The sequence below is a fragment of the Columba livia genome, chromosome 4 (assembly GCF_036013475.1).
Source record: "Columba livia isolate bColLiv1 breed racing homer chromosome 4, bColLiv1.pat.W.v2, whole genome shotgun sequence".
Taxonomy (NCBI): Eukaryota; Metazoa; Chordata; class Aves; order Columbiformes; family Columbidae; genus Columba; species Columba livia.
This window is the reverse complement of record NC_088605.1, coordinates 31,865,564-31,884,882: the sequence shown is the minus strand read 5'-3', so window position 1 is coordinate 31,884,882 and position 19,319 is coordinate 31,865,564. Positions and strand designations below refer to the sequence as shown.

The following is a 19,319-nucleotide window of genomic DNA, read 5'->3' as shown; positions in this document are numbered from 1 at the left end:
TTACGTTTTCATAATGTTCAGAAATTTAATTATTCTTGCAAAATAAGCACTTGATGTTGGCAAATTCTGTAACAAGGTTTTGTTTTGGGGGGGCTTTTTTTGTGGTTTTTTTGTTTGTTTGTTTGTTTTAAACATGTACAGTAATCTAAAATTGCACAGCACCAGAAGAGTTACACCTGCTTGGTGGGTTTTTGAGGATATTTAATATCCTCTCAGTTCTCACACATATAAAAAAGGCACAAACCATAGAGCAGGTTAACCTTGTGAAAGAGTTTGAGGAAAGACACCACATGCAAAGGAAAGCCCAAGAGCACCTATTCCTAAAAATAATAAGCCCTATGCATGTTCAGGCTTAAACATTAATGCTTCATTGTAATTTTACTAACTCACAACTGATTACTGCTGGCAAGACAGAGCTTTGTTTTGGTCTGTCAAGCTAGTGACTATGGAATGCATTAACATATGAAAAGAGACAGTGATAGAGAAAGCTTCATTTAAACGTTATTAAAGAAACTAAATGGATATCATGTCAAATACCATACAGTTCATTCTATGTCCAGCAGCCTTTCCTGTTAATTTAGTCCAACTTTAGTAGCTACTGTTGTTTCTCCTTGGAGGTTCTGAGCTATACAAATGTAGTTTCCAGCATCTCTGGCTTCAAAATCCTCAACAACAAGAACACTCTCTGAGATTCTCGTGGTGTGTCCACTTCCTCTGTTTATCAGTCTCCAGAAGTTTTGGACAATCACCGGACTCTCAGCCTGTTAAAAAAAAAAGTCAACACCAAAACACCCATATAAGAAAATGTGATTCTACAAAGTGTATGTAGCACACCACCCTATCAAACCCTGAAGCAAGAGATCAGAGAGCAGGAGCTGCATCTGACTGAAGGTGTCTGGCAGTGGCAGCAATATTCCTGCATTAAATATTGATGTACCAATAAGTTATGACAAATAATGATAACATAACGGCTCTTCCACTCTACTGTGTCTCTTTAGATTAGTGATGGGCAGCCAAAGTTCCACCTGGAGTATCGCAATGAACTCGGCTGCAGTTGGGTACATATCAAACAGGTGAGGGATGCTGGGGAGAGGTCAGGCTCAACATGTAGGGCTTTCAAAGTCTCAAAGAGGAAGGCTGCAGTGGCAGGAGTTAGTTGACTGAGCTTTACCTTGTTCTTTTCTTAACACAGAGAATAGCTTTAAATGTAACTTCAAAGCCAAAAATACAAACAGCGATGCTTAGAAAGATGCTTTTTAGATTTTGTTGCTGTTGTTATAATGAGTTGGTTTGGTTTTTTTTTTTTTTCCCCCTGTTCCATAAGAGAATTCTCTGATAAAACAGTCTATCAGGTCACATTCCCATCTCTGGAACAAAAACCTGAGAGAGGAGTGAGCTTTGCTGAGCTTGATTTTTGCTAACATGGGTAAAGCTCTCCAGCTTCATTCCCATTATATTTCTAAGCTCTCAGGGAAAGATGGGCTGAACTTCCAAAGGGATGTGCTGCCTCCTCCTGCCAGCACACCTCAGCTAGCAAGAGGCAGACGTCACAGTCTGAAAGAAGCTTTAAGTCTAGACACTGACTGGCTTTTGAAGCATCACCTTCATCAAGAACAAACCATTTTGCCAGGGCACGCATCTCTTACCTCCTGCCCTGGGTACTGCCACCTGAAGTTCACATCCACATCTGGTTCCCCAAGGACAGTGCAGATCACCTGAACGCTGTCACCAACTTCTGCTCTATTGGGTGACGCTGCAATTGTGGTTGAGGGCGGGCCCTTGGGAACTGACAGAAAATTAGTTTCTAAAGTTAAAATATACTGATAAAACTTAGAAGTCAATTTTTGCTTCAGTTTGCTTAGCGCAACAGGTAAGTGATGTACACCTGCAACTTTCCCCTCTACACTGAAAAACTGCTAGAATTTAAACCTACAAAACTTTATACTTTTGATCAAGGTTTTAAAACTATGATTACATTACCTATTTTAACTTTTTAAAGTTGTTTTCTAAACAATGTCAGCAGAAGAAACGAGTCATTGTAAACATACAGAAAACAGCACCTTACCTTCCACATACAGTAGGTGATACTTGATGGAAATCTGAGGGGCTCCCTGTGACTCTGCTTTGCAGTAGACGATACCTTTGTGATCAGAAGTAGGGTGCATATAGACAAAACCCTTCTTCACATCATAAATAATATCAGTTCCATCTGTTTCAATTTCTTCTGCAGGAAATTCCCTGTGTAGAGTTACTTTAGCTGAAGGAGTAGTAACACGGCATGGGATGACTGCAGGTTTATCTGGGTTCAGGTAGACAATCTCAAAATAACTGGGAGTAGGTACAAAAAGTTCCTCTTTATCTACACAGAAGGGTTGATAGAGTTAGAATAATATACACATCTTGGTTTAACAGAAAGAACAGATTGTACATATGACAAGAGAAGATAGCTAAGAGCAACATTAAAAAAATCAACCCAAAGCTTTTTGCTTTAAATATGCACACACGAAAAAAAAAAGGAGAAAAAAAAACCCCAAAACCTTTCTAACGTGCGACTATCTATTTAATCTATTTACACAGCTTGCATTAAAAACATTAAATCAAAAAGAAAAACAAAGTGCTCTTCACTTTGGAATTCCTTTTCAGCAAGTTTCCAAAAACTCATCTGGACCTAGTTCTGTTCACTTGCCCACTTTTAAAGGGTAATGCACATAAAAGCCCTACCACCACTGGTAAGATAAGCACTCCTAGAAAGAGATACTTTTGGGAGCTCTGGCTTTTTTTATACATACGATTTTAGGCAAAATGTTTGATTTACTGCTCTAAGTAACTGAAATATTTAGTGCTTTTAGAATGACAGCTAAAGAGTATTTGCATATTTGGCATACTGCTTAGAAATATAAAGCTGAAATTCCTCTTTCTAACATGAGCATTTATTATAAAACTTGGCTGAAAAGTTTATTCCAGCCTTTCTAAAGGAATGTATCTTCAGAACATAAAACACTTCTCATAAATGGCTTCTGCACGATCTCACTGAGCTCCAAAACATATCACAAACCCATCTTAGCATTTTGTACTGAAATATTTGCTAGTCAAGAATGCTTTAGCTCTAACTGGGCAGCAAAGGTGGTTTTACCACTCAGGATGTTTTCCATGATAAGAACAAATTAACCATTTGATTTCAGCTCTGGTTGTACCAAGTTGCAGTAAAGCGTGCTTGGTTCCCTACCATGACCCTGTCCATGCAGTGTCAGGGCTACAGTCAACCTTAAGGTCTGCGGGCCTGCACGTGTACTTCAGAGTGTTTTGCCTCTCAGCATGCTGTACAGACTCTTGGGAGAAATTGTGGCCTTACCAAGATCAGTGAGGTCAACTTTTTAAGTCAGTGCAGGTAACTGGAGGAAGAGTCCACGTGGTCATCTGAACACCGTGACAATGAATCTTCTGCACAGATTTATTTATCCAGGCACATTTTCAAAATTTGTTTAAAAATTAAATTTATAGAAGATCCTCAGAATGTGTGTTAGTATTTTCAAAGGTATTTGCTTTGCATTATGCATTATTTTGCCTACACATTTAGCATAATCTATAGGGAGAACAGACTCATAAATCACACTGAAGTTTTTCTGCGCACCAGCACTGTCTTGCTTAACATCCACTAAAACAAGATGAAAATTGTGGAAGAAAAAGCTTGACAGTGAAACATCCAATGTGGCTTCATTCCTGTCTTACTAGCAAATAAGTTTCCATTAGTAATCCCCTTTGAGTTAATTACCTGTGAAAAAGATGTATGTTGAACCTGTTTTAGTCTCATCCTTCCTGCATTTGTTACCATTGCAGAGCTGAAGCCAGCAGCTATATTCACCTGTGTCCGCTGCAGTGGAGTTTGCAAGGATCAGCTGACTGTACCTGTCAAGCTGTTTTATACTGGGGAGAAGAAAAACAAAAGGCACAGACAAGCACAGATGTATTTCCTCATACATTTCTGTCACCTCACTTCTACTTTGATTTTTTTTTATTCTTGCTCTACAACTGGCCCATCCTTTGCCTTCAGAGCTATGTTGCAACTCTCCTTTTGCTCCAGAAAGACCTGCTCACATGAGTAGTTTTATCAATTCCAATGACACACAAGCACTTGCAAGCTTTTGTCTTGTACATCATTCTTGGATTCCTTTCAGTCCCCATTTTGAAACTAGGCTGTGACTGCTATAGACAATGTGTTAATCTATGTTTTGCCTCAGTTTGTCCATGTATGTCCTGTATTTTCGTGCTCAAGTCATCCTGTGCACACCTCAAGTCCTTTTTTTGATACCATTAACTGTAGCACTGCTTCAATAGTATAGAACAAACATAATTCAGGAGTAGTAAAGAGTAGGTGTTTAATAGGAGTTTGATTTATGCCTGCTTTCACTGTGAGTGCTTTCCCATCTTTAACATACCGGTCCAAGTTTCCACTTCAAACACCATCATGAAGAGCTTCTCTCTCAGCCTGGATTTGTTCTGCCAGGCAGTCATTTTGCATCGCCTGCTCCTCTGCCCTCAACCACCTCACCGGCATCGTCTCACCGGACTTTGCTCATCTCTCCTTGGCTCTTTCAGAACACGACCCCGGGAACTGCTGCAGGTGTACTGACAGTGTCCTCGTGTAACTTCAGCTTGTGAGATTATTTCAGACTTGATTTGCTTTTTTCACCTTCTCTTGAATTTCCCAGATACATTTCTCAGTGGATTGACATTTGTAAATGTGCAAATATTTATAAAAGCGTAGATGCATAAGTAGATACTGACAGTGTTTCTAAGGGTTAAAGGTCCTATCTATGAAATTCAGCAGCTACATTCTCATCTTGTTCCTTTTTTATTTTAAGGTTTGCTTTCCTGGCTCTTTCTTGGAGACAGATGGTGTTATAGTTGGCAGTCTGCTCCGCTGCCTTTTGATGGATTGCAAAAGCAATGGTCCAACAGCACCAGTTTTGGGGAGCCCTGTCAGGACAGCTGCGTGCAGCAGTACTGATGAACTGCACTGCAGCTCTGACCCTTAAAAATGTTATTTTCAACCGCCTGCCTTTACGTGGTAGCACATCCAGAACATGAAGGTTTCCCACTTTCCTTTGCAAAACATTGAGAAAAAAGGTCATTTCTGTTGCAACCAAGCCAGGAAAGTTTTTTCCACTTTCAGGCATTTGACAAAAAACTTTTCTGTGTTTCAAACGGGGTCTGGGCAAAGACACAGCTCACGTGAAGTCTGAACAGCTCTCATACTCTTATTCAACTGTTGGTTCTCTGAACACTTATTATCCTCCTATTATTTTTTCTTTTTAATGTGGCAGTTATTCTGCAAGGCAGATGACTGGCTGAACCATTTATTTCTGGGATTAGCATGCTTTGAAGAAGTTCTTATCCCATAAAACACCTTGTCACAGTGTAACAGCCCTACTATAGACATACCTGACTGTACTGTATGCTCTGAATGCTGTTTTGCTTACATCTCCATCGCAGGCAGAAGAGCTGCTTAAATAGAGACCGCTACTTACAGCTTACATGCACTTCCCAAAATTTCTGACTCCCTAGGTGTTCTGCTAGCAGGTTGCACTACTACCAGCAATCATAAGCAACAGTTCACAAAACCCAACATTCAGCCTCCAGCCAAGGCCAGTAGCTTAGAAATGAAAACCATACCAAACACAAAACCCAAACCGGGTTAACTGAGAATTACCTGTTCCATCAAAGCCCTCAGACACCACTAGTCCACTCATCCACCACGGAGCAGCTTTGAGGCCAGCCTGAGGAAACAGGCAAATCATGTTTCCTGCTCGCTAATGCACCTGTCCTACCTGACCTCATCTGATTTCACTTTTTGGAATCCTATAATTAAGGAGGAGTAGCATTGCAATTTTTAATATACACACTACCTTACACTATCAATTATTTTGTTCTTTTTGATAAGATTAGAGAGATTCCTATTCGCGCAAGTGATCCTGTTGTGTTTCATACCCAACAGGAAGTCCAAAACATGTCCTACTCTGTATTACTTAGATTCACAGTTCACATTTCATAGGCTACATGACTACATCAGCATAAAATGTTTTGCATGTATCCAGTACTAAATGTCAACATTACAGAGAAACCATTATGCCAGAACATTTTTGTCTCCAACCATTAATGCAGACACTGAACTATAACTCAAAATCCCAACAGACAGAAAAATAAGGTCAGAGTTAATTAGTTATTGTACAGCGTGTTCTACTTAACTGAGAACAAACTCTCCAGTAATCAATGGAAATAGCCTAGAGAGGTAGTCATCCACAGACATGCACTAACAAAACCTGGCAACTGAGAGTGAAAGTGTTGAAACTTGTGACATGACCATATTAAGCAGACAAAACAGGCCATATAAAGTAAATTATGAATGGTAAATCCCACATCTGACCAATATTTCCAGGATAACTTTTATTTCATTAGTATTTTAGATTCCGGGAAACCTGTCTCAGAAGCCAAAAATTTGCTGTGCTCTACATATCACAAAATAAAAATGTTGTATATACAAACATTTCAAGCCTGTTTAAAGAAACTAGAAATCTACTCCAAAATCTTAATCCATATTTTCATCTTAGTAAGCCTTAGTTATTTGAAGTTGAAAAGAACTTTGTCAGAAAAATTATTATAAGTTTAGAAGCTAAAAACAGAGATAAAAAGATGGTGTACAGAGCATCACTCAAAGAGCATCTAGCAAACTCCTCTCAAGCAGCTGCATTCATATTGACAAAATAGAGCTTATCTCAAATACAAGCTCACTAGAAGAACAACATAACATCTTACTGTTTAACACAAGAAAAAAATCCCTAGCTTTCAGACTTCAGAGCACATGGAACAAAATGAAATCCAGTTACACACACAAGCACAACCGCTGCCCCACTAAGCCAGCAGGAGCCTACATTTGTTGTAAAGCAGTTTGGTTTTGCTCTCTACAACATACAATTTTCTCAGTACTTGGGAGAGTTGTCCTGCCCATGCACCCCCCTGCACACAGAGATGTGCACCTGATGCACATCCAGCTCTTTGCCCCAGCTTCTTCCACTGGAGCAGTTCCATTTCACATGAGTTTATTTATCAGATGAAGTTCTGTAATAAATACAGCCGGTCTTCTGGAGTGAGAGAACCATGCTTCAAGTCAGGCAGAGCAGAGACTATGTCAAGTCAGACTGCCCCCATTTAGAGAAGATTTTTGCTATAAAGCATAAAAAAGGTGAAATGTGCTTGCCCTATTTTTTTTTTTTTTTTTCTTCATCCCTCTCAGTTTTTGATCCTTCTCATACATTGTAGATCCAGTTTCTGGGTGAGCCTACAGCCATCAATTTGTTATGCACAGCCTTATGAAATGGCATTCTAGCCCTTTTGTTCTGGAGGTGCAAGAGCTACCTTTGACCGCTAACACCATTGAGATTTATGGCCAGTTCAGCCAGTACGCAAAATTTGCAGACAAAAAGTTATCTGCAGGGTGTATTTACACTGCAAGAGACAAAAAAGCATCACAGTTATGCTAGTCCTGAAGCAAGGTGGTATGTGTCCTTAACTCAGGACCCAAGTTTCCATGATTCTAGCTTTCTCCGTAGAGTTGCATTGCATGCTACAGTCTCTAAAGCAAAGTGCATCATTTCAGTGTGCACTGTTATCTGCTCCAGTTAGGACAGTGGAAAGATCATTTATCCTCTGAAACAAGAAACCAAAGTGTCCTCCTCCTGCTTTCACTCAGCATCTCTCCCTCCACTCATGACAATTTTTGCATATGTTAACAGCTACAGCCTTAGTAAAAACAGACTTGCTAGTACAGCAAGCAACAGTATTTTACGTACCCGGTTGTAAAGTAATCCTCCAGAGACTAGCTCAAAGAAAGCACAGCCCCCAATACTACAGAAATGGCTTTTTGAATTATAATATCTCCATTCTTAGAAAATCCACACTGTCCTCCAGGCTGTTGCATTCTCCTTACCACATGGGTGAGCTGCAAATGTGATAAGCATGGCATGGAGACAAAACATCTGGCTTTTATCCTTACTTCTTTTTGCAGCCACCCATAGGAAATACATTGTGTGTATGCTAAATTTAACTAGTTGCAAACCAAAATACCCTCTTCTCCCAGAACAACAGACAGGAAACCAAACACAGAGAGCAGGCACCTTCGGTGCCAGCTCCTGCCCTGGACCTCTCATGTTGACAAACCTTCTGACCAACTGAGCTACAAACATCCTCACTGCTCTGAGCCTTAAGGTCACTTATGGCTCCTGTAACTGCAATTCCGTCAGATGCCAGGGTGCTTAAAGCCTCCTCTTGAAGCAGCAAGAGTCAGAGGATGTTAGCACTTCCCAGGAGATGCAAAACACCTTATTTACTGTTAAAATTCCCAGAGCCACTGCATCTGTACATCCCTCCTGTTGTTTAAAGAAAAAAAACAGGAATTGGATGCCTGAGCATCCATTGCTGTAGGGACCTAAAAAAGAACAAAAGAATGGCAGCCATTGTTCCCCAGCAATTGCATGGACCTCTTCACCATTGTCCCTTCTCCTCACTGACCCTCCAGGCCTGGCAACCCCTCCTTCCTCACTTCCCATCACCTCCTCAGACCCCAACTCTTCCCCCTGTGGCTGCTACCAACTCTGCTTGGCACCAGTGCCCCAGTGCCAGTAAGACCAGCATGGAAATCCAAGGTAAAAAAGCCCAGTCCAGTTAATTAGCTTGGGTTTCACTCTGCACCTCCCTAACTGGTAAAGGAGAGATTAAAAAAAAAATATATATATATATACACACACACACACACATATATATCTAGCTGATTAAATATGTTTTTGCTGTAGTTTATTTGCTAATATTTTTTCTGATTTTCCCTCCTTTGCCCTATTTTCAGCATTTTTGTTTTAAAATAATTAGTGTAATATATTCATAATTTTTAAAAATTTGCCTATTGTAGCTGGTGCTTGCTGCACGGTCTTTACTATGTCGTGAGGAAGATTTAAGCTCCTCTTGAAAGGTTATAACATTTTTTAATAACCTTTTCTGCTGCCAGTTCACTTATAAACACTACCAATGGAGCTAACTAAATAACACACTATCTTTATGATATTTCCAGTTAAAGTCAATCAAAGCTTTCTAAAACCATGAAATATAAACTTCATATTTCACATTCTGTAAAGAAAACTTTGTTTCATAAGCATCTATTAGCACTACAGCAAAGATCTGGAGATTACCAAAGTCATGCTAAAACTGTGTCAAAAATACCACTGCACAAGATTTTCTGGTCAATGTCTCCATAAATTACTACTATTCTGTGACTTTAAGTGTGCTACTAATCTACTTTTTCAAGTTTTCCAGTTAATTACAGGATCTTCTGCGTACATTTAAAATTGTTGAGTCGGTCTAACTCAGTCTTACTGCTTCAATAACTTATTTCAAAACAATTGTTCTAAAGCAAAGATCATAATATTTCAATATAGACCCTTAAATATAAGCCTAACATACTTCTGAATGAAAAATATCCACCCAGCCAAAATGCTTTACAGCATTTGTGTGATGTTACTAACTTTTGTTATATGGTTAAAATATTACAAATACTGCGAACTTGAGTGAGACTAGAAAGGTAAATTGCTGAGGCAACAGAATTCCAAGCTGCTTCAAACTACAAAATACCAAACTACACTATTAGGAAACGCATATATTGTTTTTCCCAAGACTACCTTAAATTCTTGTATTTTGTCCCATGTGCATCACTAGAAAAGTACTTTTTTATGTAAGAGAGGAACAGACAGTCAAACAATGAAAGAAATTCAGATTCCTCTCCAAAATCTGTCAACACTTGCCTTGCCTTCTTCAATGTCAGACGCTAATACTCAGATAACAGAACCTGGAGGTCTACAGGACCAAATGATGCCAGCAACCTATTTGCAAATGCACAAAACATAGGATACACTTGAAAATGGCAAATGACACTCCCTTCCTGTCGATACTACTTTGCAAGTTCAGCTTTGGTTTGCTGGAAGGCCAGATCCGTATTGCAGCTGATAAACGCCACCTACTGGAATAAATCCAGATAAAACATTATTTCTTGCAAAAGAAAAAGCAGTGGTTGTTTAAATCGGTCACAAGATCTTTTAAGAGATGTTGCTGCGATAAGTTCTCAGCAGAAATAGGCTTGTTGCTATAACTTACTATGAAAGAGGCCCTGCACTAGCTACAGAGGTTTATTCAACCACTGCAGTCCTGAACTCCTCAGCTGGCATGGGACAAGCAAATAAACACTTGGAGAAGAACTGGCTCACAAATTTCAGGAGGATTTGCTAGAGATCACAGTGCACAACTGCCAATCTTCAACACACCTCTTTGAAAAGGGATGCAGAAAGGTGAAGAATACATCTGAAAAACTGATTAGGTGGGAGTGATTTGAAGGTAGCATCATACCTGTAAATAAGTGAAATGGATCACGAAGATTCAGATAATCTGAGTTATTTACATAGAGTGTACACACTTGTATTTCACTTAGGAACAAAAGTGCAATAGGAGTTGATACCTTTGCTCATTCTTCTGTGCTTCTGTCACATAACAATCCAAGAAAAGGTACTTACAGCTTTTTCTTAGGGCGTCATTCACAGTGCTCCACAGTCTCCTTACTAATTGTCCTTCATAGACAACATAAATCTCTATAAAATAGCCAGTGAAAACACACACTACTAATGGCAAAAAATGCCTGTGGAAGACATCCTTAAGCTCCTCATGTGCCACTCCTCTTTCAAACCCAGAACTAAATTACTACATTTCATCTACACTTTGCTTTGTGTACTATTCCCAAAAAACTGGGAAGGCAAAAAAAAATTTACGGGTTTTCAGAGAATGACATTTAGAGCAACAGGACGCCTCTGGTTAGGCACAGAAAGGGAGAGTCCTCAGTCACTCTTCCTGCTCTACCAACTATTTATGCGATTTCCTTAAAGATGTCACTAGATGAAAGAAAATGCCTTCCTAAACCCAAGGTGACTATCCTCAGCCACACCACAAATCCTGCAACTCCCTTTTGCACACAAATGTAGCTTTGACTGAAAAACTAAAGACTACGCTTACTCGCTCCTTAGCATGGCTGTTGATGTAGCTCTTTTCTAGTTAAGAGATGTGGGTTTGAGCCTCTTCAGGAAATTAATCTTAGTGTATCAGGTGGTAATTATGTTAGCAACCAGTACAGCCCACCAGGAGGTCTCTGTAGAGCAACAGAATTGGTAGTGAGTACCTGACATCCACACTAACCAGCCAGGAGAGTTTTACGTCAGTCTAACTAATATGGTTCCCTGTTAGTGTCTGGAGCACTCTGCTGTCCCACTGGACCACATCTTCTATTTTAGATTCATCTGAAGGAAATCCAGTTTATATGCTACAAGACTATCCCACAGGGCAGTAACTGGTGACAAATGAAAGATGCTTATCCTTTTTTGCTGACATTAGAAACCACTAGATGGAACATCTTGAATGTAAAAATGTAAACAAACAAAAAACAATGGTATTGAAAGTGGTAGGAAAAAAAGCAGTCTGGATCTTTTTTCGCCTCAAAAAAAAAAAGAAAAATAGCTTACCTGAGTCTGGAGTCTTTAAAGGTATCTAAGTATGAAGGATAGTTCCAAGTAACATTACTCCCCTTGCAGCGCAGCTCTATGCTTTGTCCTGCAGGCAGGCTTAAAGTGGTAGCCAGTTTCTGGAAACGACCTTTATCCATCACCTGTGTCAGTATGGACTGGGACTTCAAAGAAGAGTCAGCAGATTCTCTCTCCTTCATTTTGGGTGTTTTGGGTTTTACTTTTTTGTTAACAGGCTTAATTTTGTTTTCACCAGGTTCTTTTGAATGCTTACTCTTAGCAGGCTGCCCAATAACTAGGAAAATAAAGAAGGCAATGTTACTGATTAGAAAAAGGTTATGTAATCTTTTTGCAAAACAATCCTTATTATCACAAAGAATAACTGAAGTTTTCTTCTTCCTATAAAGGATTCACAAAAATGAACAAGAATTAATTTCATAAGTTTTTGAAGTCTATAGCATGACCCATTTTCCTGGTGAAAACGGGAAAAAAAGAGAGCTTTCAACATGTGGAAAAACTATACTTATAGTTCACATAAACAGACAAATATGTAAGGTATGAGAATTCTATAAATGGGAAGGGAAAGAAATACAGCATTTCTGTCTCCAGCTACTTTTGTAATTTCTGCCTCATGTCATTGCCATTTAGTATGCAATGCTACCCAAGTTCTCCCCCTCCACAAGGATGTCACATACCCATCAATTCTGCACATCCTTCTCACACACCATGTCACCGTAAGAGACACACAAAGAAAAACTGGCAAGTGTGGAACTTCATGGCAATTATAATATGTTGTTAGTGATGCCATTTTCTTCTTTTACAGTAACTACTGTGAAAATACAAAGGGCACTTAAGTCGCTTGAAAGTAGTATTTAATTCATCGCTTCTCTGTAACAGCCATTTATCTTGACAGTCCAGATGAAAACAGAACCTTATTTAGAGGCAAATGATAAGAGGGTAAGATTTTATAGTTTCTGGAAGGGAGAGTGAAATAAATATTCATAGTTCTTCCAGTTTTTCTTCACATCTGTGATGCCACTGGCCATGCAAAATTGGCAAAAAGGGCGGAATGATAATAACAAGGGAGAATTTGAGAGAAGCGATTGCTGCCTTCCACGGAAGACCACAAAGTAGGGTTTTTCTAGTAACTCCTAGAACATTAGCCAAGTGAGTGACACTGTGCATATATCACAGGGGCAAGCAGTTGGTGCAGGAGAACATTTGCCTTCCATTTCATTAGAAATGCTACAGCGGGTCAGGCCAAACGTCTACCTACCCAGCACCTTCGGGCTGACACCACCCAGTGTCAGATGGCAACCAGGGAACACAGCAACCATCTCTGCTCCTTTGATACTAGTGTCCTGCCTTCCAAGATCCTTTAGCTCAAGGGATCAATGAACCACAGTTACCGCTGTTTTATTGCATTGAGTGGGTTCTTCCCTCATCAGTTCATCTGGTCAGTTTTCAAAAGCACACAAACTATACATAACACAAAAACTAGGAGGCATCTAATATTTAAGTGAATAAATATCCATTGTTTCTGCCACAACTTTTTCTGTGTCTCTTGTACTTTTAGAGAACCTAAGTGTCCTTTAAACATATCCTTTCCAGACTGGTAAGTCCTACCCTATTTAACAGCTCCTTGTGAAGTACGCACATCTTACAACAGTTTAGTTACATCATGTTTGGGTAATGGATAGAAGATGAAAGCAGACTGTACACCGGGTTCAAGATATGGTCAAATCACTCTTGTACCTATTAGTGGCATCTTCTTGCCTGTCTAAGTAGCTTGTTGCTTTTCAATAAAGCAATACTAGGAGCGGACTTTCTCTAGAATAATCAAGCGTAACTGAGAGACCACTTTCCTTAATAGGAATTATCGGTTAGAACTTCCTAAGTATAAACCCATCAACGTGTACGCAAAGTTAGAGTAATTTGTGTTCCCTTGCACCTACCAACATAAAGTTTCAAGTCCTATTTTCACTGCCTAGTCTTTCAAAATGGAGAGATCCTTCTGCAACTCTTTACTGTCAGTTTTCTCTTGTTTCAGCAGATTTCAAATTATGCTGAAAAGCACACGCCTTACAAGACTGCTGTGAAATTCAACTGGATAAAAACAATTCTATGCCCAGATTGCAAAAACCGAAAACTCATTCCTACTCCTTGTTTTCTATTAGTTATTACTGCCTTAAGAGATATTCCCTTGCCTGACAGCACCTTGGCCCCTATGGAGTCTTTAACAACAGGCATATCAAAAGCCTTTGGGAATCCAAGTACATCGACCAAATCATCCATGCCACATTATAAAGTCCTTAAGAGAACTTCAGCAGATCTGCAAAACAAAACACACTTCTGAAAGCAAAGGAGAGGCGGGGGGAAACAATAGCCAAAAAAAGGCAACAATACAAAACCATACTGACTCTTCTGTAATTCATGCCTATTTATTAATGAGTTCAATTTACTTAATACATAGATCTTGCTTTCTGCCTGTACCTGCCTCAAAAAATCTTCCAATACTTGTATATTTCTGTTTCCCTCAAAAGGAGTTGTTCTGTGATATGTTATGCACCTGAGTCAAGGTTTTAACAATTTTGCATTAAAATGCCTTTTAAGTCTTAGGTCTATATCATCAAATCATGGCATTTAAACACTATTCATTTTGCTGATTTTTTCTAAAGCCATTTCTTTTGGCATATCAATGAGACATGTTCTCTAATGATTCTCCCCATAAAGATTCTGTCTCAGAACCTGCTATTACAGTGCTCAGTAGGACACTGCACTCAAAGTTTCTGATTTGCTTATCATGTCACCATTTACCATTAAAACCTCCCTCAGCACCTCCATAGTAAACATGGGAGCACACAAATAATTAAGTTTTTGATTTAAGTGTTACTTTCTGTAGGTGTTCTTTCTTATCCCCTCTGTCTATCAGCCTTACAAAGTTTGCTTCCATCTCTCCCTGTCCTATGTCAGCACAACAGATGAAGAAAAGGATTTATGGCTGGTTTTATCCCTTTTGCAAGCTGTTTCTCTTTTTGTCTGCCTTACTCTGTTTTTTATATTTAACCCATATGCGAGTTAAATATATAAGGCTCATGAGATGAGCCTCCTCATCTTATGTAATTCCCCTTTCCAAAATCAAATGCACCAGTCATTTCTTTGGCTTTCATTATTCCTGCAAGAATATTAAAACTACAGTCTGGCTGTTCTAAAGTAACATCTGAATCCAATTACCCGAGCACTGCTCCAGGTCAAGTCAAGAACTGCAGCTTTTCTCAGGGGTTCCCTGAGTAGCAGCTCTAAGAAGTCATCATTTGTGGCATCTAAACAATTGCACTCGGGGTCAAACCCCAACCCAACATGTGTGATCCAGCCTGTGTAAGGGTAAGCAATTCTTCTTTCAGCTTTTCTATCCAGTTCTCGCTACCCCTCTGATTTTCCTTAACAGAGCGGTCATTCCCGCCATCCTGTTGGGCGGTCTGTAACCAGGCTGGTTGTTCTCTGCAAGGCTGCTACTTCAGTCCTAATGACTTTTACTGACAAAACCCACCAGCGACCAGATTTGACACTAAAGATTTCTTCAACACATACTGCCACTTCTCCCTTGGGTTGGGCTATTCCATCTTTCCTATGTAATTTGTGCCCTACTATTAGGAGGTCCTACTGACAGGCCTGACAAACCCCATTTCAAACCAGCCACTCCGGTTCCCTCTTGTACTTTCCAAATTTGTCTGTAGAAGCACACAAGCTTTGGTCCAGCCACCCTTTTATTTTTCCCTTGATGCCCCAAATCCTAGTAAATTAGGACTATTTGTTCAAAATACTCTTTGCCATTTCCATTACATTCTACCATCCTCAATCGTGACACTTGTTCAAGGGCACACGGTTCTTAAAACCTCACCCCAAGGAACTGCATCATCCCAGACTGTGCGCTCTTCCACACTTGACACTCTGCCTTTAAGAAAATGTTAAAGACTGCCCTATGAAAGCTTTTCAATTTTAAGTGCCAGAAGCCTGGTTTTGATTTTCTCTAGATGAAGTTCTTCCTCTCTGTACAAGCTCGCTCTGTTCCACATTTCTGTAGTTCCCAGTGAGTCTGAACACTGCCCTCCTATGCCACACTGCCAGGTACACACTGAGACTGTCTGACCTTGTATTTCCCTGCAGGTGACAGCAGGGGCATTTCAAGAAACACCATCAGAGAAGCTTTTATCTTCCAACACAGAAAACCCAGTTTTACCTCTGTGATGCACCTCCCTGAGAGATGAGTTTCCTAGCAAGCCATGACCACACTGCTCCCCAGCGCACCCTCCAGGTCTGTCCAAGTGTCTACTGAGGCCACCACTTCTGCACCTCGCAATCCTGCCTTCTCTCATGGCTGAATCAAGTATCTGTATGCCCAATAACTAAATTAACTGGTACAGTAATCTGTCACCCAAAGATAAAGAGGACACACAATCAAATCCCCCCAGGAACACAGAACCCACCACCCCGATTTCCCCATTTCCTTATCCAAACTGCAAGACCTTCCCAAGGAAGGGAAGAAACTCAACTAGTCCATTTATGCAAGTATAGGAATATGCCATGTTTGGGATTTTTCACCATCTCACTAGATTTATGCACAAAGCTCTCGTTGTTTTAATGCACCAATAGCACTTCTTATTAAAAACAAACAACCATAAAAACAAACAAACACACACTTAGTAGAAAAATATCCATTGAGAAAAACCCTCCTTTCCACCTCTGATCAGCTCTAATGGCAGTTCTAAGATGCACTGTACTCAGTTCATCCAACAATATATTCAAGGTCCCTACTAACTCAACATGCCAAAGTAGGAGACTATGCTTCGATACATCACAAAAATACAAAATGCATCCTATCTTTTAATGTTTGTCCCTTGTTCTCGCAGATGTTATACACAGAACAATCCTCACATGAGTATTAATCACAGAATGCTAAAAAGCATTCAGTTTTGACTTGAGACATCACCTATATCTACATACACATTCCTCTGGTTTCACAGGTACACAGGAAGGTCCCTGATCTTCTTCAAGTGTCCATCTAGAGAAATTCAGAAGCAGAGAGTGAGTAAGGTCTCCCACACAGACAGAGGAATTGCATGTGTTCACTGTCTGCCACATGTGCCCATCCCATGAGGCAGACCCCACACTACAACTTGGCAAAAGCATAGACCTTTAAACTTTCATTAACAACGATGAATTCTTCCTTAAAAAAAAAAGTGTGAGGTTACCATCAAGAATAATTCTTCACCACGAGGACTCAGATGAGAGGGAAGAGTCTTTGTGATCACAACTAACGTAACAGGTTGGACACATCTCTGTTTGTGGTACTTCAAATGAAAAGTTAATCATCCAAACACTCATTAGACAATACAGGAACACACACCAACACTCATGCAGACATTCTGCAGGGACATCTTTCACTGTTCATAAACTAATAAGAGTTAAATTAGGAAGGCTATTTTGAAATCACAATGTCTACATTAGGACTTACATCTCTAGCTTTAGACAAGGAACTGACATTAAATATGCCAGGTCAGTTTCTCCTGTAGCTAAGCTTCTGGATGACCTAGTGCGAAGCACTCTGTCAAACCTCGGTATAAAGTAGACAAACTAAGAAAAAAGTTGGCCTGGGAAATTTTTCGCCCAAGTAACAACTAATTTCTGATTATGTGTTTTTATTGTCTATTTCTCAAACAGAAAACACTTTTCTTGATGTGGTAGCGTACACCCACAGACCAGATCTTTCAGCAGATGTCCTCTCCCACACCACACTGGTCCAGAGTGCAATTTCTTTGCCTATAGTCACAAGCTGGGGTGGGAAGGATTCCTGAAAGGCCCTTCCTGCCCCTGTTCAGTTGCTGAGAGCTTTGCCTGGCTGAGCTCCAACCATCCTAAAGGCAGGAGACTTTACAGCCTCCCCTGACTTTTTATTTTCTGTGCTTAACACTTTTGAGGGTGAAAGATTTTTAATGTTCTTACATGAATTTTTTCCTGGGCAGCTTGTGGTAGCTGCATCTTTGCCTTTCAGTGCACACCTCAGAGCCAGCCTCCTATGTTTCTGCAAACCCTCCCACGGGCTACACGGGCCTTCTTCCCCAAGCCCTTCTGTGGTGAAAAACAACAGAATTCTTTTGTTTCTTCTGAAGATTTAGTAAGTTTATTCACGTGAGAGGAAAAGTTTCTCTTTTGCTAAAAGTTTATGTAAATCAAAGACTGGTTACGAATGTTGGTTCCCAGTCAAAAAATTGACTCTTCTCCCACCAAGGCTCCATCACAACCTGAAACTGAACATAAGGAAAGTTTGGCCCTCTCTACAAACGAACAAGAGTGCCCTATTTATTTATTATTATTTTTTTTAACCCTAGCACCCCGTCCAGCACTGATCCTCCTCGGGGCGCAGCACGGAGATTTAAGCACGGACTTAACCGTCGAGCCTAACGGGAGACAGCGGCGGCGGCCGCCGCACACGCCTCTCCCCGAACCCCCAACACGTACCGACACCACACTTTCGGTCTCCGGCGGACAGGCTCGGCGCCTCGCTGGCCGCAGACCGGGAGAGCAACCCGCCTTCCCTCCGCCTCTGCCCAGCACGACGGGCGCCCCGCCACCGCCGCCCCCGAGATGGCTCCCGCCTGCCCCGGGGCTGCCATGGCGGGGGGCAGCGAGGGGCGGCCGCAGGTACCCGCTGCGGCTTCGCGGGGCAGGGGCGGCCGCGCTGAGGGCGGGGGAGGCGGCCCAGCCGTGAGGAAAGCCCGAGGCGGCTCGCAAAGCGGGGGAACCCGGCGGAGCAGAGGGCGGCGGGGGTCGCGGCTCACCGTGCGGCAGCGTTTCCTGCAGCAGCAGCAGGCTGAGGAGCACCCAGAGCCGCATGGCGGGAGCGGCCGGGACGCTGGGCTGAGGCGGGACAGGAGCGGCGACGGCGGCGGGAGGCGGCCCCGCGGCGCCTCAGCGGGCGGCGGCGGAGGGGAGGAGTCGCCGGGGCTCCCTGCCCGGGGCTCCGGGCCTGGGAGGCTGCTCAGGGACCGCTGCTGCCGCCACTCGCACTCCCTCGCTGGGGCGGGGGGGACCGCTGCGCCCACAGGCGGGCCCTGTGGAGGCAACTCGCCGCGGGCCGACCCTGCCTGTCCAGGCACCTGCTGCCGCGCTTCACCGCTCGCATGGTGAAGCCCCTTCAGCCCCTGGGCTCCAGCCTCAACCTCTCCCTCTGCGGTCAGGGCTCTGTCTGCCTCTCCGCAGCTTCTCGGTTGAGGACGGTGACAGGGTCGCCCTGGCCATCGCTGGTCCAGCACACTCACCAGAAATCCATGTTCAGACCAGGAACAGAGCTAACTGCATCCCCAACAATCCCGACCTCAGAAACACCTGTGGAAGTTTACTGCTTGAATTAGCTTGTCAGCGACAGCTGTCCTTTGCCTTATCTCGCTTTGTGCAGGTGCAAGCTCTTGGTTGCCTTTGGTAGCCAGATGTGAAGAGAGGGGCAGAATGTGTGAGCTGTGCAGGTGATTAGATAGATAGATAGATAGACGGATGATGTCAGGCATGCATCAGTGTTGGCCGAGGACAGCAAAAGCACATCTTTAAGTCAAACTATTGCTCTCATTCCAGCCTGCCACAGCAAGGAGATTTCCAAAAGCCTGCTCAGGAAAAGCTACCTCACAGTGGAAAAATAGAGGCAGTATATGTGTTTTGCTA

At 41.7% G+C, this 19,319-nt stretch overlaps 1 protein-coding gene across 1 annotated transcript; it reads right to left on the bottom strand.

Annotated features, from left to right (window-relative positions):
- PDGFRL (platelet derived growth factor receptor like) lies at positions 1–18,670 on the bottom strand. Its single transcript, XM_065061101.1, has 6 exons — positions 18,443–18,670; positions 11,604–11,898; positions 3,773–3,924; positions 2,066–2,359; positions 1,647–1,786; positions 1–761 (listed from the first exon to the last, which is right to left on the bottom strand). Exons 1-6 carry the CDS (start codon positions 18,495–18,497, stop codon positions 573–575), a joined length of 1,125 nt encoding a protein of 374 aa, XP_064917173.1. The 5' UTR covers positions 18,498–18,670; the 3' UTR covers positions 1–572.
- Positions 18,671–19,319: the final 649 nt, after the last annotated feature.